Source organism: Conger conger, chromosome 11 (assembly GCF_963514075.1).
Source record: "Conger conger chromosome 11, fConCon1.1, whole genome shotgun sequence".
NCBI classification, from domain to species: domain Eukaryota; kingdom Metazoa; phylum Chordata; class Actinopteri; order Anguilliformes; family Congridae; genus Conger; species Conger conger.
In genome coordinates this window covers 31,077,838-31,103,576 of record NC_083770.1, presented here as the reverse complement: position 1 = coordinate 31,103,576, position 25,739 = coordinate 31,077,838, and the positions used below count along the sequence as shown (strand labels likewise).

The 25,739-nt window shown below is 42.0% G+C and overlaps 1 protein-coding gene across 3 annotated transcripts; it reads right to left on the bottom strand.

Annotated features, from left to right (window-relative positions):
- Positions 1–304: 304 nt before the first annotated feature.
- On the bottom strand, positions 305–25,739 carry cabp1a (calcium binding protein 1a). Of its 3 annotated transcripts, XM_061260490.1 has the most exons (9): positions 24,575–25,739; positions 5,112–5,321; positions 3,922–4,005; positions 3,749–3,779; positions 3,356–3,499; positions 2,932–3,041; positions 2,224–2,298; positions 2,046–2,118; positions 305–1,310 (listed from the first exon to the last, which is right to left on the bottom strand). In XM_061260490.1, the coding sequence occupies exons 1-9, from the start codon at positions 25,280–25,282 to the stop codon at positions 1,285–1,287; spliced, it is 1,461 nt and encodes a 486-aa protein (XP_061116474.1). In that variant the 5' UTR covers positions 25,283–25,739; the 3' UTR covers positions 305–1,284. The 3 variants fall into 3 exon arrangements, with proteins under 3 accessions (XP_061116474.1, XP_061116475.1, XP_061116476.1); XM_061260491.1 differs by lacking the exon at positions 3,922–4,005; XM_061260492.1 differs by lacking the exons at positions 3,922–4,005; positions 5,112–5,321.

Genomic DNA, 25,739 nt, shown 5'->3' with positions numbered 1-25,739 from the left:
CTTTGTATCAAAGGACTGTATATTACCTTTCATTGAACCAGTTATGACATGAGACAAACTGTCATGAGTCTATTGATGCTCTGCTGCAGAAGCATTTATGCAATTTACAGTAAACTGGATGTGCATCAGTGGGGAAGTAACCCAGTGAACACAAATCAAATGTCTGTAATTAATCACTGATATAACTTTATATCAGTATACTGATACCAGTAAACTCTATGTTGTCTTCATATCAGTTCATTATATAAGGATCTTCATGTGCAAAGAAGCCCAAAGCTGTATCACATGAGTTGACACCAGACCATTACCTGTAAAGGAATATTTATTATCTGTCCTCTGAAAGGAACAGATGTGTTTTCTTTATAGTTTGTTTCTTTTTTGGCATGCGTAAAAACACGTAACATGACAGAAATCAACGCAGACAAAGTCACACACCAGTAACTGCCATACAGTACATTTAAACAACTAACACACAAACACAGTTTATCGCATAAGTGCATCCATGTGTTCAGAAGCTGTGTAATTAAGCTCAGGACGAGTGAAGTAAACCCAGCAGAAGTCTGCTTGCTGTGTATTAGACAAGAGAACATTTCTTACAGACGTTAAGTGCAGATAATGGGATGTACTGTCTTGTATGTCTTCAGTACAAAACTGGTAATATTGGAGCATAGTGGTCTTCACATGGCTTTGTGATGCTCCTCAATATGTTTAATAAAAAGTAAAAAATATTCTCTTGTCTCACACATTTTATAGCTCTGACTGCAATTGAATCACTCATCCACTTTAATTCATTCACAAAGTCAGGTAACACATCTTAATTAAACAGAACACACACAGACACATACACACACAGACATGCATACATACCAACAAGCAAAGAGACATACATACAAAGTAGTAAACATAACTAACAGACGTTAAACATAAATAAATAATATTGCCATTACATGGTAGGACAGGGGAAGCCCCCACTCCCCAAATAAGATATGTACAATGATATTTGAGGATTGGGGAGGGTTGAAAGTGCTGAAACTGTCAGTGTGTCAGTCTATCACTTGGTGTCAGTCTGGCTGGGTTTGGGCAAGCTGTGGTGATAATTCTTCTTGGTCTGTAGTTGAGAGATCAGAGGATCTTCAGTTTCCAGTTCTCTTTAGGAAAGGTGGCTCAGTTCAATGTAAAGTGATGTTCCTCTTCTTTCTCTTTCAATGTTTCTTCCTCATCCGTGTAATGGGGCAGGGGCAGCAGCTGACTGACATCCAGTGTATGTGGTCAGGTCCTTGTCTTTCAGCGGGACATCATTCGGACAAACTCTGGGGAGAGAGGGAAAGAGAGAGAAAGGGAAGCACAGAAATGTGTCAAATGTACACTCAACACTACAAGGTAGTATATAGTACAAGGAAGGTATGGTTGTAATTGACAAACTCAGTTAGGTTGAGCAATAGCGCAACTGGAACGCTAGTGGAATGACCTGTAAATGTCCCGCAAAGATGTTAGATTTAAACCTGAAAAGGGTGAGAAAAAACAACAACATATATATTGGCCAACCTGTTACTGAAGTATAACCAATATAAACAAAACAGCTGACTGATTCTCACCCATCTGCTTTTTTTTATTAAGGTTTCCCTATGGGAGGAGGTCTATGAGGTGCAATAATCTGTTGATAAAGACATAATCTGACAGTTACAAAGCTTTCACCCTCCCACCTGTCACAATGCACTTTTGTAATACCAGAGTGCTACTGTAGATGGGGTGTAATGTGAAAGGTCCAGTGTTAGCTTGTCCCACACTACAAAAAGTCATATTCATACAAGTATAGTGAGATGTGAACTTTCCTGTCTTCTATTTTCCATCATAGCAAAATTGACAAATATATGTGTAGATGCTCCTTCTTTCATTCTCTCTCTCACTCTCACAATGTTCACATTTCAAAGAGCAGCAGGTTTGTGTGCTCTGTGTTATGGTAAAGATAATGAAATAAATATGGAACTTGAATATGACTACACCCACATTTTACTAAAATGCAAGAGTGAATTGAAGCTGCTCACCTTCAAAGTCAACATGGCCATCACCGTTCAGGTCAATGTCTCTCAAAATATCCTCTAAGTCCCTGTGACCAACCTGCCGGAAAAGGGACATGGTTTACTGCACAATTATGGAATCACAATTATGGACAGCAAGGTGGACAGAGTGCCAGGCAGTCACAGGCTACCCATCTGACCTCACCTGTTGTCCTAACAACTTCTTCATGGCTTCTCTGAGCTCTGCTGTGCTGATCTGTCCATCACCATTGGTGTCAAACTGAGAGAGGAAGGGATCAAGCCGTTTGGGGGGGGGTGATAGGAAATGAAAGAGTTGTGGAAGGGGAAAGACAATGGGGCAGAATGAGAAATTTGGAAGGAAGAATTGAGGACTGCTTGATATGCTGTTCTCCAAAAATTCCTCCTGAATTCCAAATACTACATGTAGAGGCGTTATCAATGACTGTGTTATACTGTAGCTTCTGTACTCAACCAATTGTTTGAGACACAATAAAGAGATTGCCTGAAGGTAAATACGATATTTAAAATCCAAAACAGCAAAAAAACTGATTGGAGAACCCTGATCCTTCTCATGAGTACCTTTAATGAGTAACTTAAACCGAAAATCATAATTTTGTTTGTTGGTCTTCACATTCAGAATGATAAATATTTGTAATTTCAAAGGTATCACAAATATTAAAAATTTGCATCTTAAATATTGTGATTGTGAAATTAACAATAGATTTGTTGCAATTAAACAGTGTTCTAAGATTCAAAATACACCATCATTTAATTTAATAATTACAACAGTTATATTTGAATGATATCTTCAAAAATAAACAGGTGATTTGAACATTTTCTGTTGGAATAGAAAGGTTACACACTCTCTCCTCCAGCTCTCTCCATTTCTTACCTCTTTGAAGGCGTCCCTTAGCTCCTTGACACCAATCATGTCTGCCGTCTCTGCAAGAAGCTTGGGTCCCATCAACTCCACAAAGTCCTCAAAATCCACATGACCTCCCACTTTAGGGACAGATGGTGGAAAAGAGAGACAAAGATCATGACCAATAAAAGGCTTTAGAGAGAAATCCCAGACCAGTAACATAGTTTATTTGAAGAATCACTCTCTGCACTTTCATGCTCACTAAGTGAGCCAAAAGACGCAAAAGTCTGCCTGATGGTACACTTGATCACTTTTATGGTTACTGCAATACCTTATAATAATTGACTTGGTAAATTATGGCAATGTAATTTATGCAATTAGTGTAGGACCCTTGAAAGGAAGAGTTACAGTGTTTTCTTATGATGTGAGTAAACCCTGGTGCGCACACACTCACGGTTCATGTTGATCTGCTGGCTGAGTTCAATCAGCTCCATCTCTGTGGGCATATATCCCATGGTCCTCATGCAGTTCCCCAGGTCTTTACAGCTGATGAAACCATCTTTGTCTTTATCAAACTCTTTAAAAGCTTCACGCAACTCTGCAGAAACAAGCACCTTTTTAAATTTCTTTCATTTACACACACAATATTCATAACAATCGTTGTAATACTGAGAATCATGACAAATCTAAGCTGCTACGTATAAATTCTCAATTCTCAATTAAATTTCTCTACAACTCTTGCTATATGACACACCAGTCAAAGCCAAACCTACATATGGGCTCCATCTGCCCTAAATACCCCATATACCATCAGGCAAAAGGGCAGCCTCAGGGCAACAGGACTCACCATCAATTTCCTCTGGTCGCAATTCTCTGTCCTGTAAAACAAAAAAACAAACAAACAGATTAACCACCAGGTATACTACTGAAATATGACAGGATTCATTTAATTAATGAAAAAAAAGTGAATTAAGTAAAGAGATTCATTAGTGCAGTATGTTGAACTGGGTGAATGCCCACTTTGATACATGCATTTGAATCCAGGCCTGTGTGGCTGAAGGTGCAACACCAGGTGACTGGAGCTTCCGCTTTCCTCATGCTGCTCTGTGGTAAGAGAGAAGCTGTAAGGCCCATGATCCTCAGCACAGGCAACATCACCACAACTGTCAAAAACCCTCTTCTGCATGTTCTGAGGCCGTACCCCTCCACAGAGGCACGGCCAAAGCCGTACGCACACAGCTGCTACCTCTGTGACAAACGCGACTGGTATTTTCTGCTCTTTGACGGTGGTATGACGGAGGAATCGTTGGTCTTGCTTACGCAGGAAGGGTATTGTTTGGGAGGGGGGATGCACGTTCTTAACCCACCCGCCGTGACCAGCGGCCTTTAAAGGAGATGCTAGGCGGCAGGGGAGAGACACTTTCCAGAACCCTCAGGGGTTAACAAAAGGATAGAGGGCAGGAGACTAAACACAATGTGCTCGCTGACATCACACTCCGCATGCAGCCTAACCGGAACCATGGAAGAGAGCTGGGGAGGGGGGTGGGGGTGGGGTTGTGAGGGCAGCTCTATGGCCTTTTCCCAATCGCCACCCCCCCCCAACCAAAAGCGTGTTTTCAGACCATAAATCATTCGCCTTTGCCCCACTCTGCAGTGTCTTTACTGCTTGCCTCTGTAGCCTCTCTATGAACACCTTGTGATGAGAGGCAGGTCAGACACAGGCACAGGCCATCAATTTGGTGCAGGTGCCAAAAATACCATGTTCTTCCATCCATTTCAAATGGCTTTGTGTTGTTTTGATACTGTGACATGTACAAGATTCTGTTAAAGCGGTTCCTCCAGCAGTTTGCTCCAGATTCCTTTTGACTGCACAAAACAGATAACATCTTTTTTATCAACAGTCCTCAACACACACACATGCACACACACGCCGTTTCTCGAAACGCTATGGCACGCAGTAGCATGCAATCCTACAAAATCTATTTTTGTAGCTGCCATTGTATTGGCAGTGCATACCAAACTTCACTCTTTGGCTCAGGCTGTGCCATTCTCACATGCAGCAATACATTAAAGAGATGCTGTGGATATATGGATTGGACTGTATACTGTATGCGTGTTGGCAGGTATTTGCTTGCACATGTATGCATTGCCTGTGTGCGCGTGTGTGTGTGTGTGTGTGTGTGTAAAAGTGTGTGTCCAGACTTACGTACAGTCTGCCTGTTCTCAGCGAATCCTTTGCGGAGGAAGATGCAGGCAGGCCCCAGTATGTTGTGCATCAGAGCGCAGTTCTGGGCTAGGGCCACTAGAGGCTCCTGGCAGGCCCCCGGGCCCCCTCCTGGGCCCCCTCCCGGGCCCCCTCCCGGGCCCCCTTCCTCAGAGGACCACACTGCTCTGTACCTCCGCTTCTCATCCTGGAGCATCTTTCAGGGGGGGCCCAGGAGATGAAGTAAGGGAGGGGGGCAGAGACAGTGTTAGGAAAATGGAATAATAACTGCAACCTGAACACAGAACTGAGAGAAATGCATAGACACCATGGGTTGGGGGAAGGGGGGGGGGGGGTGACAGTGAGGATGAAATGTGGGGGATTTGGGGGGATTCTGGGATGACAGGGTCCCCAGTCGGTCTGACTGACGGATTTATGACGTCAGTCATACTTCCAGCTCACTGGAGAGCCTGCATAAGCCGGTTTTAATGTTGGTCAGCCCATCAAACATATCTGTGCAGCCATGAAAACGCGTTAAGCCCAAGTGGCTGGATTATCATGCTTAACTCGCATGTCAAGAACGCCACATTTCAGCTCAATTCCAGCACCCTCATCACACACAGCCCTTCACACTGTCCAGACCCCCTTCAGGAGTTATGCACCAATAAACACACAATACGCTCTCACTAACTCCATCTTTACTTAGTCAGGAGGATTCAGATTCTTAAGTAAGCTCTTCTTAACTCCACTCTATTTGATCTCTCTGTCTGTCTTTCTCAAACACTCTCTCTCTCTCTCTCTTATCTCAAGTTAAGCATTTTCTTTTAATTAGGATTTGCCAAGCTTGGCGATTTTTTGTTTTATATCCCTCAGAGGTGCAGCTAAAAGCATCTTTCCTTTTTCTTGTTCATCCCCTCCTCATTCTGACACCAGTTTGCATCAAAACTATGACTAATACTGCAGAGCTTGGATTGCCTTCATGCACAAATCTGAGTTTCTGGTGGAATCAGGATCATTACATGCAATTATTACGGACAATGCTTTAAATAACGTATGTCAGTATATTTAACAGCCATATTGCATTTGTTTCTAGCAGCTTGAGTGAGCAGTGTCAACTAAATCTTGCAACAGAGTCCATTTGCAGTTGCACTAATGGAAAAAAGCTAAATATTTGCTGCCTTATCATTTATGCAATATTTAAAAATGTATTCAGTTTTTAAATGTTCACCCCTTAACTATTTATGTGGAGTTTGTGCTGGGGTATTCTGTACCTCCTACTTGTAATATTATTTGAAGAGGCTTTAAGGAAGTCTACATATTATTGGATTAATAACTTGTTATTAATAGCTTGTAATTATCTCAATATTCACATCTAGGATCAACCTTCCTCTGTTATTCCATAGTTTCACACACAATTATTTAAAATTGAACATGAACAGTCATTACTTCACAGTAACATGTAAATGATTATTGTATCTTTAAAAAAATGATTTATCATATGAACTAGCCTAACTGCTGAAACCTCAGATACCCTCAATTCAATTGAACCCTTCCCCCTTTCCATTTAGTAACTATGATAATTGCTTTTTTTTTTATCACTCTCTCCGGTTCCTGTTCTGCCATTAAATTAAGTAAGCATTTACTTTAATCTTCCTCACCGTGTTAATACAACAGGCAGTGCACAATGATATTTGCCACTGTGCTTTTGAGTGGTGGGCAGGAAGAGGGATGTTGCCCACTGTTGTCATTGTAAAATGCAACGGTACAGTGCTATTGCTATGGCTGCTCTAAGGAAGTACTGCATTACATTGCATTGTATTATATTCATTTAGGTAATGGTCATGTCCAACATATATACATTATTTTACAGCAAAGTACAATTGCATGGGTACTAAATCTTCAAAAAACATTAGCAAGAGAGAGAGGTAGAGAGAGCTAGAGGGACCAAAATAAAGAGAGGAGCATCTGTATTTCTACATCAATAAGAAACATGTGCCCAGTTTTCCATTCATTCATCATAACAGTTTACTAGCTGAGCTGTGTAGACTGGCACTACAGACCTATACACTGTCAAGTGCACTGTAAACACACAGCCAGTGTGTGAGAGAGACTGAAGTAAAAGAGTGAGAAGGTGGAAACAAACAGGGGATGCGAAAAAGAGATGTAAAGAGAGACTAAGATAAAGAAGAGAGGAAGGAAAAATGAATGAGACCTGGTGGACCTGGAGCTCCCATGATGAGTAATTCACACAGACAGCTGAATAATGCAACTTGCACATCTATTAACCAGGGCACGTGTTTGGACAAGGTTACCACGGTCAATAATTGGGCATGAAGCCTGATACTGACAAGGGAGATGCAAAATGTTTCAACCTCAGCTGTATAGTCAGAGAGACTGAGAGATGAAATTTGAAATAGAGTGACTAACAAGCTGAGCCAGTACTCCTTTGGTTGAATTCTATAATCTGCACTGTGCTCTGTTTACGGAAGCAATGCCAGACACATAACAGATGAAATGACCATACAAGTAACTGGCATGGTCCCCAGAGACAAGTATTTATGTGCTCTTAGATGAACAAGAGAACCGGAGATACACTTCCTACAGAAATGCTGTGTATCTATAAATGACGCAGTGAAATCACATTTCTGATTTCTCATTACAAGTGAAAGAGAAACAGAGCAAGTGAGAGTGAGAGAGAGAGAGTGAGAGAAGAAGAGGAATAGAGGAATAAGAAATTGGAATTTGGTAATTACAAGGGCTTGAATGGAATCAATATCATTCAAATGTTGAATGTACTGACAGAATGTGGCAGAATGTGGCAGGATTTTATGTAATGTAAACTTGCGTAAAGCATTCACAGAGCTGGAAACCATACAGCTGGAAATATATCACAATCAACTGTTTGGCAACAGACAGACACACAAAAAAGAAAATGAGATAGAAATGCATGTGTACAGTGCAGTATTGAGGGAACATTAGCTTTAGCTCACTTTAGCTCCCTCTTCCAATAGTCCTCTGTTGCTTTTCCTTCTTACAGTTTATCATGAACTGTTTTTTGGCCCTAGTGTTCACGGTCAAGCTGCCATGCACTAACTTTTTTACAGTCATACAGACAAACAAAACAAACTGATGACTAACATACTGACTGTAGATTGCCAAACAAACAGCCACTCCAATACACTGTTTCACCTTTTATTTGTGCCATTTTACTGGCTGGATCTTGCACATCATGCCCTCTGATGCCCTGTCAGCTGTTTCTGAGTAACTGAGTAAAATGTGCATGTGACTGTGGCTGACATACAGCTACAACACAATTATGCATTCATATAATTGCCATTACATACATCTATTATATCTCTCAAACTGATAACAATGACATTTAAACAACATCCTTCCAGTTCATATATAAATACGACAGCAACTACTGTTAAAGGGTATGTTATATGTATTATCTGGTCTAAGTGGGGTATGACTATTTGCTGTAAGTTGAAAAAAGGAGAGTGGAGTTGGAGGAGAGTGCTGCCACCTGTTGTTTCTGTTTCACTGTTAATTCCCTGTCAGTCTGCTTTGTATTTACCAGCTTGTGTGTGTGTGTTTGTGTGTGTGTCTGTGTGTGAGTGTGTGTTTGTGTTTGTGCGTGTGTCGGAGGGGGGGCGAGGGGCGGGGGGGGGGTTGGTGGGGGGTCTGGGCGAATCGCGTCAGCTGCTACTGCCATTTGAACTGATGGTGCAGTGATGCACTCAAGCATTACGGTCTCTGCACCTGTAAATCGCACCCTGTGGAAAGACACCCTTTCATTAGAAATTTCAATTACCCTGACTATATTTCTACATACAACGTACATCCCAAAATATAGTCCCCCTCTCACAACGGTTCCCCTGCACTAGCTGCAGTAATGTGTCGAAAGGCAAATCTACATTGAGATCTTTTCAACGTTCATGGATTGTTGTGGTATTCTTAGATGTGACCCCATTTAACAGCCTTGTTTTTCAGTTGAACAACTCTAGCCCTGTTTAAAAAGGTGGAGAGTTGTGTGATCATTCCCTGGGTTGTGTTTCCTCCTGGGTGGCCCAGGGGGTTTGTAAATACTGCGATGCAGACCTGCATTACTGACCTGCACTGTATCCTGCCCTTACCCATATGGCTCACTGTGTCCCTGTACACAATGAAAATGTATTGACATTTACTGAAAAAATACATTGGATGACACATTTGAAGACATGAAGGTTATCCAAATCTTTCAGTAAATGCCAATGTACTAACATTTCTTAATATTGATACATTCTCGGTCGTTATACAGCCAAAGCAGAAATAACTGGTATATCTTGCGACATATTTCAAGCATAAATTATAATGAATTTAAAAAGTAGCAGTTTATAATTAATGCATTAATGTTCACAGTTTGATTGTGTGAAGAAAGGGAATGCTGTTCCCTGCTACAAAGCAACGCAAGCAAACAATGGACTTTGAAGCCTCTCTTCCTTGAGTGCTGTGCTCTTTTGCATGTAGGTCTGCAGGTTGGGAGATTGGCCATCTGCAGGCTGCAGCTACTACACTACATTGAGGTGGTGTCTGAACTGAGATTTAATTAGAGGGCCAGCTGGGACTTGCACTCTTAATTAGTTATCAGCCCAAACTTGCCCTCAGATGGTCTGAACATGGTCTCCTATGTATTCCGAAGGTAAATCACAAAAGAAGTGGAGAAGCTTCCTTTCATTCACATTCTATGCCCCCATAGACACCTGCTATGCCCCCACAGTCACCTGTTTTAACAGACCTCTGAAAACACATGTTTTAGAAATGGCTTTTAGGTGTTTGTACTTTAACCTGAACAGGGTCGCAGGGGGGCTGGAGCCTATCCCAGCATACATTGGGCGAAAGGCAGGAATACACCCTGGACACGTCGCCAGTCCATCGCAGGGCACACACACCATTCACTCACACACTCATACCTACGGGCAATTTAGACTCTCCAATCAGCCTAACCAGCATGTCTTTGGACTGTGGGAGGAAACCGGAGTACCCTGAGGAAACCCACGCAGAATATGAGAATATGCAAACTCCGCACAGAGAGGCCCCGGCGACGGGGATTCGAACCCAGGACCTCCTTGCTGTGAGCCAGCAGTGCTACCCACTGCACCATCCGTGCCGCTGTATACAGTATATGTCTTGTTTTATTTTATTTGTTATATTCTATAAAGCATTTTGTGCTATACTTTTTGCATGAAAGGTGCTATATAATAAATGAATAAAATAATAATGATAATTATTATTATTATCATTATTATTATTGATAATTGATAATAGTCCACAAAAGAATATTGCAGTGAAATACAGCCCATCACAGCATCTAACATCACAGCGTAACGCAAGTACAGTACAGGCCAAATAAAAAGCTGTCAGACCACACTAATGCTCTACACAAGAGCTTAATGAGGTACAATTATATTTCTAATACAGATATAATACAACACAATGTCTTATCAAGTCCAGCAGAGTGAAATATAACTGGTCTATTCTGTACAGTCTGTTACAACAGAATTGCAATGCCAGCCTGCATAGTGTTGAACTGAAAACTATAGCAAAGCCAAAACCCTCCTGTACAATGAGCCAAAGCCCTCCTGCACAATGAGCCAAAACCCTCCACCCTCCTGTACAATGAGCCAAAACCCTCCTGTACAATGAGCCAAAACCCTCCGGTACAATGAGCCAAAACCCTCCTGCACAATGAGCCAAAACCCTCCTGTACAATGTAACAGAGACTAAGACACAGCACTCACAGTATATTCACTCAGAGACTCAGAATACATTAAGCACAGCAATCCACAGAGAGCTTACCTTCTTTTTTTGATTTTTGATAGGAGATTTTATGCAGTTTCCCATAGCTAAGGATCTCTCAGTCTGAGTGTTTGTGTGTGTTTGTGTGTGTGTGTGTGTGTGTGTGTGTGTGCACGCGTGCGTGTGCGTGTGTGAGAAAGTCTTGTGAATTCTGTGAACTCTTGTTTGTGTGTGTTTGTGTGTATGCATGTGTTCGGGTGTTCTTGAGTTCTTTCTTGGGTGGAGGCTAAAATTTGGTGGAGACATGAAGAACCTAGGGAAAGATGCTGAGAGCCCAAGGGAAAGGGAAAAAATGGAAGGAGAAAGAGTGAGAGACACAGAGAGAGAGTGAGTGAGAGAGAGAAAGAGAGAGAGAGTGGTGGGCTCTGCTAGTTAGCACGGATGGATGAACCTGCTGACATGAGAGGCAAAGAAGGAGAAAAAACACATCAGCTCACACATCTGGAGAAGCAGAGGGAGGGGACAGAGGAGGGTAGGGAGATGGAGAGAGAGGGGGGAAAGGGGGTGAAAGGGGCATGCCCGTCATCCAGCTGAAATGTAAGTGTTCAAAGCAGCAAAGTGAGGATTGGGGGTGTATTCATCCACCTGCATTCTCCAACCATTTCAGTCTGCAACCATCCATACGGATAGAGGGAGAGAGAGACTCAGACTCATCAGCCAGCACATTCTCTTTTCCTCTTTAAGAGCTCAAGACACTAAAACAAAAGCACATACCCACATAGTCCATAACATGCGCACACACACAGGGTTGTGGAGGCTGCTAAAAATACAACACCAGACGCAAACAGGCCTATTAAATGCATTTCAAAATTCACCCACAGCACTGCACTAGCAGAGCCTGAGATCACTGCAAGACGTAAGCAGAAATAAACCTGCTTCAGTGGCCTTCAACTGAACATGATATCACTGTGCATTCACTTCTCTGTATACTCTTTACATTTCTATACACTTTTCTCTGCCTATTTTCTCTTTGTCCTCTCTTCTGCTTTACTCCCTCTCTCCATCTTCCCAGCACCTGCATCTATCACTCTGTCCTTTCATCTCACTTCTTCTTCTCTTTCTCTATCTTTCTTCCTCCCTCCCTCTCTTCATGTCATCCCTGCTTTTCTCTGAATCCTCTTGGTAAAGACACCAAGCACCCACACCCCCCCGGCGCATAAGAGGCTCACTGTAAACTTTGAAACACATCACAAATCAGACACAAGTGGTGTGTGCTTATCATGTAAGCACAGTGTACACACACTCTTGTACACTGATGCATATGTAAATGCTATGTGAGTTCCTCACACATGCAACACACTTGCACACACACACACACACACACACACACAATCACAAAGAGGGAGAATAAGCAAGAGTGGTAAACACTGGCAGTTAATCCAAAGCAGAATGTTAATAATTGCAGACAGAGTTTAACAAAGATGTCTGTTTGAGCTCATGCGCCACGGTAGGCTAATCCCATTAGATACAGAGGGAGAAGGGGGCTAAGGGGAGGGGACCGAAGAAGCAGGAGAAATCTTTTTAAATGGCGCAGGAACGACAGAACAGAGACGGAGAAGGGAAAGAGCATGCTGGCTGGCTGCCTGCACAAGACAAGGAAGAAAACCACACGGGCCAAGTATCCTAAGACCCTTTGGCATGTGATAATTTTCCAACCTGTGTGGATGTGTGTTTGAGGTGCGATGTGAAACGATGCAGAGCTGACGGAGATGTAGTGAAACATTAAACGATTCAACACTGGATCTGTAATACACCCCTCTGCCTCTGTCCAGCCCTGGATATCTGCTTGGGTTTTCACTCATTCAGCGCCTGCCTTCATCCCCTCATCTTCTATTCTGTCCCAGACTTCCCTCTCTCCTACCACCTCCTCCATCCCTTACACCCACTGTTGCCATCTTTGGGTGGCCTTCTATATTGCATTAATATTATGCACGCATGCACAGAAACTCACACACACACACACACACACACACATTTTTGTCTTTTTTCTTCTATTTCTATAATACACATTTATTTTAATGTAATTTCAGACCCTGTCTAAAAGGTGGCTGCACCTTTAATTGCCATTCTAGGTTTTGAACAAAAGGAGGCAAACTGACCTCACACTGAGCACGCCAAGGCCAGGGAGCCATGCGATAAATATAACTACACTTTTCCATTCGCCCCCTCTCTTGCTCCCTTTTCTGCTTTCCCTTTCTCCTAGCTCCATCTCTATCCTCATCTCCCCTCTCCTCTCCATCATCCCTCCCTCCTTTCTGTCTCCTTCTCCACAGGGACCACGACAAGGTCATTCTGACCTGGGCACAGACGCACACAGACACAGAATGGAAGGAGAGAAAGAGAGAGAGAGCCAGAATACCTCAGCTGTGCTTTTACATAACACTTCCTTACATTGTTTCGGAAAGACATTTCCACATAATATCAGTACGGAGATGCAAAAGAAGAGAGAAAGAGAGGGGGAGAGGAAAAGACATTTTGCTGCATGTTTTTCTTACATAACCGCACCTCTGTGAGACTGTGTTCACGCGGCTCTTTCTTTGTCTCATCTTTCTCCTTCTCTCTGACAGGGTGCCATGCAAGACGCTCTCTCATGCTGGACATATGTCACAATGACTGACACATTGATTGGTTAACACCACAGCTAAAAGGCTTCTGCACTGAATGATGGACAGGCGAAGCCTCACACTCTGCAGCACACTGATGAACAGAGAGGCTCAAATTATTCCATTCCTTGATGGCTCATAGTCATACATGACATCAGTGTAGAGCTTTATAGTAGAGTGGTCCCACATACAATGCCCAAAATGTTTGGTATTACTGCCCCATTGCCCTTTCTGTGCACGGCCCTAGAGTCTTTTTACAGTGCTTTTCCCACCTCTCTGTTTCCAGTCATCTCCATTACAACTTTTCCCTGGTGTGTTCAGTGGGCATCTGCACGTTATGAGGTCTAGCCGAGCCATGCACTTCAAACAGAATTAATTTCAACACACAGCACATTACATTGCCTCTCATGTTAATTTTGTATTTAAACAAGCACTGGCCATTAGCAGAGAACCTTGATTATATTGATCTGAGTTTTGCATTGCATAACCTGAAATGGAAAATACCTCTTTTCATAAAAAATGCTAAATGAAGTACATGTCCAGCTCTTATGATTGGGTTGAAAATTAATATTTCATTTAAAGTAGAATTTTCAAAACACATACTGTTTAGAAACCTGCCTTTTCTCTCTTTTTGTGTCTTATAATCTGGTTTTGGAGAGGGCTATATTTAGCTACTACTGCCAGAGTGTGATTTCTGTAGGGATTGTGTGCAGGGTTAGAAATTGGCGAGAGAGACTGGATCAGGATAGAATCGCCTCCTTTGGGATGATGTCAATTTTAATAATAGCCAAAGCTTCAGTGTGTCAGAGAAACTTGTCAGCAATGTGTGTGTGTGTGTGTGTGTGTGTGTGTGCATGCATGCGTGTGTGTATTTGCACCTGTTGTAGAAAGCAGATATAATCATGTACGCAGTACAGCCTCCACAGCTTATCTAATGAAAATAAATATACAGGTTTTATTTTTGCCATTTCTGTAAGAGCTGTCTGGCGGGCTTCATTTAATTTCCCAGGTGATAGGTGCTCTAGGAAATCGAGTAAAGTATGAAATTACCAAAATAAATCTACACTTGGAAATTAATTCCTTGAGATTAAGTTTTTTTTTTCTTCTCAAAAGTGACAGGCTTTCAAATAATGTTATTTGAAACCACCAACAATGTCTACTGGAACTGCGTCTGATATGTGTGTCACAGAAGTTAAAATTCAAGGTCAACAAATCATTTTCAGCTACTTTCTATCTCAAATCACCTGCCAGTTATGTTACTGGCGACGTCTAGGAAGACACTCCTGCAACCATTTTACTTTGTAGACACAATGATCTAAGAGTAAATTAATTCTCTTTCGCTGTTTTTAATTTGATATTTGCCATTGAAAAGAGAAGACCGGGGAAGGATAATAGAATACTAAATGGTGAATACACAAAAATCACAGGCACATTAAAACTAAAATGATAGAATAAACATGTAATTATGCTTATAGGTATAGAAATGATCATTTGGGACGTGGACACATAGATACAATCTCCATAGTGCACTTTAGAACAGCCCTCCACAGCAGAACTATCTCACCAGGGCAGTACCACTCACCCCACTGGGGCCATCATCCTTCCACCTCCAGGGCACCCCCAACATCCCTAGCATGCCTCTATGTGTTCTCACTGCTGTCTGCCACCCCTTCCACCAAACAGCTGATAAATGCTTCTTCCCAAATTATGTTCTGGCCAAAATGTTCCAGTATTAAGAGCACTTTTTTCATTCCACTTGAATGGGCCGTGACATTACCCGCAGAGAGTACTCTATATAGAATGCAACGAAACTGTCCCCACAACACATTCTGAAAATTACCCCTTGCTCTTGCAAAACTTCAATTTCACAGTTCAGTAAACAGTAATTAGGCATACCTTCTCATTATGATCCTTAAATTAATGTCACAACATTTCACTGCCACCACAGGTTGAGTTAATGTGCTATAGCTACGAGGTGAAGAAATAATTTCAAATCTTAAACCTGTGCTCACTGCTGGTCCACTGTCATCAGCACCTCAGGGTGGCAGGGTAATGTTGTATCATTTAGGGGGAGCCAACGGCAGTCACGATTTTAGTCCCCAACATTATTTATTTACAACAGAATGACATCCTGTCATTGAAACTGCAATGGTCTAATAAAAAATAGCTTGGGGTAACTACAACCTTTCTTTTGTACCACACGTGTATATCTGCACATACACACACACACACACACACTAGTCTAAGACATTTTTTAGATTTGAAAATTCATGAGGAAACAAGATGTCTCTCCATCAAGCACTAATATAATTATTTCAATAAATCAATCAGTAAAATTTGACTTACTATTGTGCCTGCGCACTGAAAAAAACTAGATTATTTTGCAACAATAATTTACATTTTATCATACAAAAAGTAATGCAAAAAGACAACTATGAATGAACAGCAGGATACATTTTTACATCAAATATGATTGGGTTAAATCACTTCAATTACACCCCTCTCCTAGCTCAGTGCCAGAATCAAAGAAATCAACAGGACTGCTTCATATTCCTTATTTCACTAATTAAAACTATATATCCCTGAACTGTACTGTAATACTTGCTGCATATCAGTATGTTACCTCACTGATATGCAGAAATGTACACAAAAGGTGTGGGGTGATCAGCACAAATTGGCAGACCAAGTGATATACTGACAGAAGATGGTAAATGGCAGGCATTTATATAGCGCCTTTATCCAAAGCACTGTACAATTGATGCTTCTCCATTCACCCATTCATACACACACTCACACACTGACACACTGACGGCGATTGGCTGCCATGCAAGACCCCGACCAGCTCGTCAGGAGCATTTGGGGGTTAGGTGTCTTGCTCAGGGACGCTTCGACACAGCCCGGGCGGGGGATCGAACCGGCAACACTCCGACTGCCAGACGACTGCTCTTACTGCTCTTACTGCCTGAGCCATGTCGCCCTTCACGCCATGAAGAACTTCACGCCATGTCACAGCATCCTTCAGATTACAAAAAATTATTATCACTATTAATCACCTACTTCTGCAACAGCTGTGCCACCACCCTTTTTTTAGAGAAGTGGAGCAAAAGAAGGGCCAAGGGCAGCAAAGCAGCTGCTGTACTGACCACACCACACTTTGAACATCAAAGTGGCTTTCGTCAAAGCCCAAGCTCACGATAAGCAAGTAGCCATGAATATAGAGCTTTTGATTAATACGAGAGGTTTAATATATGCTCTCAATTACTTTGGTTTTTAAATAGAAACATCTTGCTCTTCAAATACTGCCCCGCCTTCACTTAAAAACACAGAGGACAATACGGTGAAACTCGGGACTTCATCAATTCACAGCTCAAACAGCACCTGTAAAGCATATATGCCAATTAAAAGAGGTTTGAAAGGATTATAATTCTTTCAAATAGTATATAAAAGTAGAGAACGGCAACCGAAGATAACCATCCAACATAGACTTTTTTGAGTTTAGAGTGCTGAATAGAGTTGCTGATAGCTAGGCCATTTTAAATGACCTGTGTTCCAACTTCACAGAACATTCTGGCACCAAAACTGTGAAATATTAAGAATCAAGGAAAGGTGATTTTGTAAGTGTCAATAACAACCCAATTACAGGACGGACTGGGTGACAGAACACAATATTGTTCAGAATAAGATTTATTTTGAATGCTCTATGCAATGTGCAGGACGAGGTATAGTCACTGAAAGACCTCCTGTCAAGGTCTGTTGCACAGATCAAATACATTTAGTTAAAAAATGTTAAAAAGGGAACTACAGTCATCAGAAATAAAGTGCTGGGCATGAATCAACTCTTTCTCTGGATTGAGTCTTTTTCTCTGGACTCAATACAAATTCTATTACTGCTGAATTTACACGAAACATTTCATAATGTACTCTATTTAAAATGCAGTCAGACTTTCTTTTAAAGTAGCTGATGGTGAACTTTATTGAGAAGGAAATTCAGCATCATTTTTGGCCACCAAGAGGTAATATATGAAGGGAAGCCTTGGAGATTCACCATTTGTAACAAAAGGAGGCAAATTTCTGTAATTTGTCTGGCATTTCCTGTTGCTGTTTGCAAATGTGGGCAGCTGAAAGAGTCTGATGAATGTATTGATCTAAGCAGTCAGGCTACTGTTAGCCTATAAGTCTGTAAGTATACGGGAGGTCAGACAGCATGGTTAGACCATTGATCAGGTCTCTGGGAGGCCTGGCACCAATGCTATAGGCAGTGCCTCAGTCCACAAGGACTCCTCATAGGCTGATGTGTTAGTTGCTCACTTGAGGAGTACACTGACTCTACACTGAATTGTCCACAATAGCCCCCCTCCACTCTCAACGCATTGCTGTTTCTCCTCTAATTCTAGCGAAATAGTTAAATGATGTCTACGCATTCAGATCAAACTCTGGCTACATTTGGTTGACAAGTGAAAGTTTGCTATGTGACTAGAACAGTCTTGCTATATCCGGGTAACACCTGAGCTATATTGGGGTAACTCAAGTCAGTTGATGTCTGTTATGTCTCTCAACCTAGATTATGTTCAATTTTGAAGAAAAAACCCTTTTCAGCTGCCAACGGATCAAGAACACTCTCCAGAATGTCGGCAGAGATGTGTCAAAGACTACCATAACAAGTTCTGGAAGCCTTATGGACAGATTAGATGAGTATTAACCAGAACCAAAGTGAAGGAAATAGAAAACTGCTTAGAAAATACACTGCAACTGTTCATGATCCAAGGAACTCATTTGTGCAACATGGTGGAGGTAGTGTTATAGGTTTGGCATGAATGGCTGCTACTGGAACTGGTTCAATTTTTAAATATTTTTTTGCAATGTTCTTAACTGGCACAAGTCAATCACATGCCCTGAATCCAATTGAACACATGTTTCACTTGCAGATGACAAGACGGACGACCTAGCAGAGCATCACCAGGAAAGACACTTAGCATTTGGTCATGTATACGGGTTACAGACTTCAGGTACTCAATGTACATGACAAATAGCATGCAGGGTAGATTTTAAAGAGATAAAGCAGGAAGTGGCATTTAAATTCTGGAGTTCACCCTGTTGACGATGGTGGTGAAGAGTATCTTCCATGACATATCAACATCGTCATTCTGCCGGGTACTTCAGGAGCCAATATCATATTTTTAAGAAAGCAGACACTGCTGTTCAGTCTCCTCTATCTTGACAATCTGAAGCACAACTCCTCTAAACTCCATGAGTGACTGCAGAGAATGCACTCGCTACATTTCAAATATAACAGCAGAAATAAAAACAACGGAAATAATCATTTTTCTAATCGATACCTACCTGTACTCTCAGTTCATTTCCGGAATATGCGGTGAGATTTCAGCATAAATTCAGAGAATCTGTTTGTCATCAATGCTTTGAATACCGATATTGCAGGCGGTATACGGATTGACCGATGTCAATTTAACAAAAAGGACAACGCGTTTACTGCATCTATCCCTCCATACAGCACTATGGACTGGGTCTAATGAAACATGGTATACTTCATAAGTGACAGTAAGTAGAAGTATTGTGATGTTAATTAGTTATTTTCATTTGGACAGATTTACTATGTCTGCAGTAGCCTTTTTCCGGCCTGATAGGAAGACCAATTTTCCCAAAACACATTTTATCCATGTGTGTGTTTTCATGAAAATGGCTGGGTGATTTGCTGTTTGTGAGCTTTTGCTTCTTCAGAAGTACTTGAGAGAGAGAAAAGTGTAGCTATGATGTTAAAAGAATGCAAAGTGTGTGATGTAATGAAATTTTTTTTAACTAATGTGAACTCATAAATTAATATTCTTTTGCAGCTATGAAGACATGGACTTTGCTGTTTTGATATTTCCAGTTTCCAAGTTCTACAAAATGTTTGGTACAGCCTACCAGCTGATTTTGTTATAAAACTGCAAGTGTACCTAAGATAATTGATGCAGTTTTAAAGGTGAGGGGTGGTCACAACAAATATTGATTTTATTTAGTTTTTAACTTTTCACTGCTCTTTGTAGTACATTTTCCAATATGTAAACTGTTAATTTCATTATTTTTTGAAAGCATCTTTGCTTTTTTTGCCAAAGACTTTTGCACAGTACTGTATATGTTAAATGATAATTTAGATGTTAAGATTGATATTCATTGTGAATACCAGTGCAAAGATATTAGACAACATACGGCATTCTACCTGTGCTACATCTATGAATGGCTGCAGATGGAACTCAGCTTTTATAAATCACGTCTTCATAGCTGCAAAATAATATTAATGGATGATTTCACATTTCCTGCAAAAAGTGAGATTTTATTACATCACACACTTTTAATTATTTGAACATCTTTTCACAGCTATCTAGTGACTCTGGTCGGTTGATCAGACACCTGCATTGCATGGGTAAAAGCATATGTGAAAGGTCTTCTTCCAACTCCAATCTGTGCAAGCTTATCTGTGGTTTGTGAAGCAGCTGATACCATGTGTTTCAGAGAAATGCAGATGTCTACAATCTCCCAAATTGGCAATAGGTCTCAAACATGGGGTCTGTGCATGGGGTTGCAGATAAATGGTAAATGATTGGCATCTATATAGCGCCTTTATCCAAAGCGCTGTACAATTGATGCTTCTCATTCACCCATTCATACAGACCCCTACAACTGATCCAGAATGCTGCAGCCCGTCTGGTATTCAATGTTCCCAGACATTCACGTCACCCCCCTGCTCAGCAACCTCCACTGGCTGCCTGTTATGGCTCGCATAAAATTTAAAACGTTGGTGCTCGCATTCCAGGCAGTTAAAGGATCAGCCCCTCTATATATTCAATCCCTTATCAAGACCTATACACCAACAAGACCCCTTCGTTCTGCCACTTCGTGCCATCTGGCGCCTCCCCCCTGTCACACCTGCACTTCACGCTCATGACTGCTGTCTGTTCTGGTCCCACGGTGGTGGAATGACCTCCCGGTGGATGTCAGAATGGCAGAGTCTCTGACCTCCTTCAGGCGCAGACTGAAGACCCATCTCTTCAGGCTACACCTTTCCCTCCCCAACTCCATGATTAGCCTTAGACTGTAATGGCACTTATGTATAGATTGTATACACATTGTTACTTGTATAGGTATTGTTGTTTTTTATTGGCTGTTGTATTGTTGTATTCTAGCTGCCAACTGTTGTATGCTAGTTTGAAAGTTGATTGTACTCTTCAAGGGTTCTGATTATCTGTATGTTTACACTAGGACTCGGAACTGTACTGTCCTCTCAGGTCCTCTTTGCACTTGTTCTTGATTTGCACTTTGTTGTACGTCGCTCTGGATAAGAGCGTCTGCTAGATGCCATGAAATGTAATGTAATGTAATGTAATACACACACTCACACACTCTCACACCGACAGCGATTGGCTGCCATGCAAGGCGCCGACCAGCTCGTCAGGAGCATTTGGGGGTTAGGTGTCTTGCTCAGGGACACTTCGACACAGCCCGGGCGGGGGATCGAACCGGCAACCCTCCGACTGCCAGACGACTGTTCTTACTGCCTGAGCCATGTCGCCCAAGATAATTCAATGGTGACAATCTGATTTAGCTCTCTTCCATAAAAATTTCCATCTGCATTGCTTTTGCTTTTTCACAGCTTCACATCTTTCAGTTGACATGGGGTGCTCCAGATGTAGAGGTTTGTTGTTCTCACTGAGCAATGGAAAACAAACCTTTGACTTCAGCAAGCTGCTTTCTAGAACTGCTTTGCAAATACAAAGGCATTTGTAGCACATTTAAAATATTTTCAGAACCATGCAGGTGTTTTGGCCAAATTCCATCATGCTGATATCAGACAAAGTGAGCTGAATCTGTTTTCTATCCTGCTATAGCTGTCAAGGAAAGTTGTCTTCAGTACATTCATTCTGCAGTGTGTAAGCATTTGGATAGCGACACAATTCTGTTGTTTTGGCTTTTGGCATGAGGTTAAATTGTAGACTCTCAACTTTAATTTGAGGGTATTCACCATTAACATCCACATTGGGAAATCAGTGTAGGAATTAGAGCCCATTTTATACATAAACACTGTATTTTATGGTTGATTGCAAAAAGACATGATTTTGCCATTTGAATTTACGATAGCTGCATCATGAAAACTGAGGAGAAGTCAGAATCTGATGTGGGGAATTTTTTGTATCATGCAAATGCAGAAATAAAGGGAGAGCAAATATTCCTTTGAAAACACGACAATGACATGACTGAAACCAGGCACAGCTCACCGTCAGATCTGTCTGATTTCAGTTTGATCTATGTAATAGCTTTTGTGAAAAAAGATGGATAAAAGATAATAATAAGAATTGCTGTCAATGCCTGATAACTTGCTTTAGACCTGGACAAGGAGAGATCCACTTTAGCATTCCAGGTTCCAATGCAAATCTTATCAGCTTGGCTGATAAAACTATTTCCACACAACTTTGTTGATGTTTTCACATCATGCCAACTGCATGCAAGGTATTTTCAAGGTGAGAAGCTGTTATGACCTGCCTGGTCTAGGACCGACCATAACAGGAACAACGATAGGGAAATGAGTGGGGAATGGACAATGAAAATGACTACTGCAGGCTGACAATTAACTCTGGTTCCTATCTGCCTATCCCAAATTATCTAACCTGACTAGTCTTCGAAGGCCTACCGGGTGCAGGGCGGCTTTGAACACTGAGCTTCAGAGCACTTAATCTGCAGGCTGCAACCAACAAGGATTTTAATTTTCACCCAGTCACCTTCAAAAATGAAGGAAACTAGGAGTGCTAAGGCAGGAAACAGAGTTGAATAGAACGGGTTAATCACAAAATCCAGTCAGCATGTAAAACCGAGAGGGCTAGATGAGGATCGAAAGCCAAACAAAATAAGGTCAAGCATGCTAATTCAACAAAGTATTCCAGGACACAAGCAAATTTCAGCTAGTCTGCACTGGTGAAACTGTGTTTTTTTCATACAGAATAACCAGAAAAAGAAACAAGTGTAAATGCAAAAGGTTATGCCAGAGGTCAGAAGAGAAGCTATATGCTAAATTGTTCTTTGTTCCAAAATTTAAAAAAAAATTATATTTATAGTTTCCCAGAATCCAAACACTGTTCACAAACACAATCTCTACTGCGTGACAATCAACAATTAACATCATGCATTTTCACTGTGGTGGTGGAACTACCCTTACATGATGCTCTATGACCTTGAACCATTGTGCTCAATTATATGACACAGACTGGCACCTGTGGCTGGGGATTCATTAAGAATAGGAAACCTCAGCACTATGTGTTTATAGTGTTCTCCCACAGCATGTGATTTCAATCCAGTGCCTTCAAAGATGGGGTTCATATCTACCACAATATCCACTTTTCTTATCACAGCTGATAACCCGTACGCAATACAGCTGTGCAAAGTCTTCATGCAACACAAGTTCAACCAGAAGGTGATCAGGTTCAAATCTCCTGTGGATGGATTACCTGGCTCCAGAGCAGGAAATTGAATTGGAACCACATCAGTAAGAATCCAGTAACAGTATACACAGATATATAAGACAGTTAGGTGGTCTGACAACAACATATTAAGGAGTATTACAATAACAGTACTAGTACAATAGTGATATTAGTTAAAACACAGGAAAAGCAAGACTTAATTTTGCTGATATAGGCCACCCAGATTTGGTCGTTTAGGTGAACAAGTGACCTCCAGTATTATCACAGGAAACACCAGCAGCCCCGTGTCAGTTCAACGAAAATAAAAACAAAAGGACTCCCTAAACCATGCAGTCACCCACTCATTCGAAAACAATATAATTTTAAATTGATAGTCTTCACCCAGATGTAACGCATCGTAGGTTTTCACGGCCGGGATTCCGCAAAGTGTTGAAAATATGATCCGCAAGAAGCAACCCCCCCACCCTCAAACCCCCAAGCGGCAGTCCCTAACGACTCAGCGATAGAAACAGACGTCAGCGTGATTCAGACTCCAAATATACACAGTTCCGATAATATTTTTTTAACACACACAGGCCCGGTGGGCGTCCTTTAGACCGCGTTGGGTTCTTTCGCAAGTTGACTGTCACTTATGCGCCCCGAATAGGCTAAACATGACGCGTGTGGTTCTCAGTTGACACCACACGTTATTTATTTTTTATAATAGCAAACACATTTTCAGTGAGTAGGCTATGGGTAATGACAACGGTCAACTTATGTGAATCCGTTAAGTATTTGCCTATAGGCCTTCTCCCCTCAGCATCAGCTTTGTCTCGGAAATTGCGCTATAGTCTATAGATCTATAACATAGAAACACAGTAATTACCACATTTCCGCCTTTATGTCTCTAATAATAATTATATCCTAAATTCTGTTTTCACGAATGAATGTGGGCTAATATAGGCTAAGCTTCCTGTTGAAAGAGTTGGATATGCAAATATTCAGGTACGCTATCCATTCAAGCAGACCGCCATCTTTGAACTCACCTGGTTTGAATGTAGGCTATGCAAATTAGACCTAGAATCACCAATGGGATATCGATTTATCTAACGAAATAAAAACACGTGACTTGCTAATTCATGTAGGTTATTTTATTTTATGTATTGTATTCCAAGTGTGTATGGAAGCAGCACAGGTGAGCATTTCAGCACTTTTAATAACTCAGTGCTACCTTCTGATCAATAGGCCTACAGAATCCATGCTTCGTGACCATATATTGAAGGACTGCATACCACCTACATACTTGTAGGCTTGTGTAATATTTTGGAATCGCATTGCACCGGAGCGGACTCTCACTTTCTCTTATACGCAGAACATGCATAGCCGGCCCAGCCTCACCCAAAATAAATGCGCCCCCGTGGTGCATTGTGCTCCAAATTCAAACACTTGACCACTTTACAATTCTTAGGAAAAGTTGGTTTTCTCTTAGCATAGGCAAAATAATCTGAGCCACTTGTAGACATTAAGGACACAGGGCTAAGACTTCATGTGTTTTCACATAGTAACACGCAACTTGGCCTTACCTGTCCAAATACAGAGTTGAGTATGGGGTGTAGATTTGAGTCAGATTCTGAGGAGGCCGTGCTGGATCTTCCGGAACGGCCAGATGAGCGACTGGAGGACGCAGGCAGCGGTGACGATGAAGCAGGGGAAGACAGGCTGGCGGGCGGGTCGGAGACCAGGCTGAGAGACGAACTGGCCCTTGTATGGTCCCTTGACTCAAAAAAGAACGCAGCATCGTCATTGCGCTTTGATAAAGAGTGTGCCGGGGAGGGTACCCGAACTGGAAGAGGGTTTCCGTAATGATGTTCTGGACCTATGTCGTCCGGGGCGGTTCTCTGGTGATGGTGATGGTGATGGTGTGGGTGTCTGGACGGCTTGTTACGCTCCCTTCCACCCCGCCCGATCCCCTGCCTCTCCGGCAGTTCTTCCTGGTCGTATCCGGGGGCAAAGTGGGCGTGCGGATGGTGGGACTGGCTTTTGGTCCCTCGTTTCATCCCACTACTCCGATTACTTACGAGTCGAGGGTGACACAAAGGTCTTCGGGCGCTAGCGTCGCACTCAGCCGGCCAGCATGTTTCTTCTGCAGTACTGCTGCTTCGCTGAGCGACGGGGCGATGATTGCTGCGGCGGCCGTTTCCAGTGTGTTCAGAGCGGTGTGTGGTCTTGCGACTCGCCGCTGAAGATTTCAACAGGGAGGTTTTTGATTCGCTCTTTGGAAGGGAGCTCATTATTGCTGTTCTTCTTGTTTGATAAAATTAGATTACTGTTAAAACAAAGTCGCGCTTAGAATGTCATGTCCATGTGCAGTTGAGGCATCCCGACAATGTGTCAGCAATGCCACATACTAAGCTACTGGACTCTTTCCTAAGGTTGACAGCGCATTATTTAACAGCAATGAAGCAACACCAATTTGTTCACTGTCTCTCACTCTTTTCTCTCTCCCGCTATCTCAAGGAAAAACTGCTAAGTTTCTATAGCCACCTGCTCGCTCCGTAGCGCCGCGTCGTTATTCTGTTACTGAACGTGTCCGTTTGTATACACAGCAATGTTCCTGTGTGGGAGAGACGCTGCGATTGACATCAAACCGCACACTGTCGTGCACGAGGATGTTTTAAGAACCCCGCTTTATGCTGCAGGCTGTATTGCGTGTCTCGCTGTCCTTGGACAATGATGTAGCCTACCTTG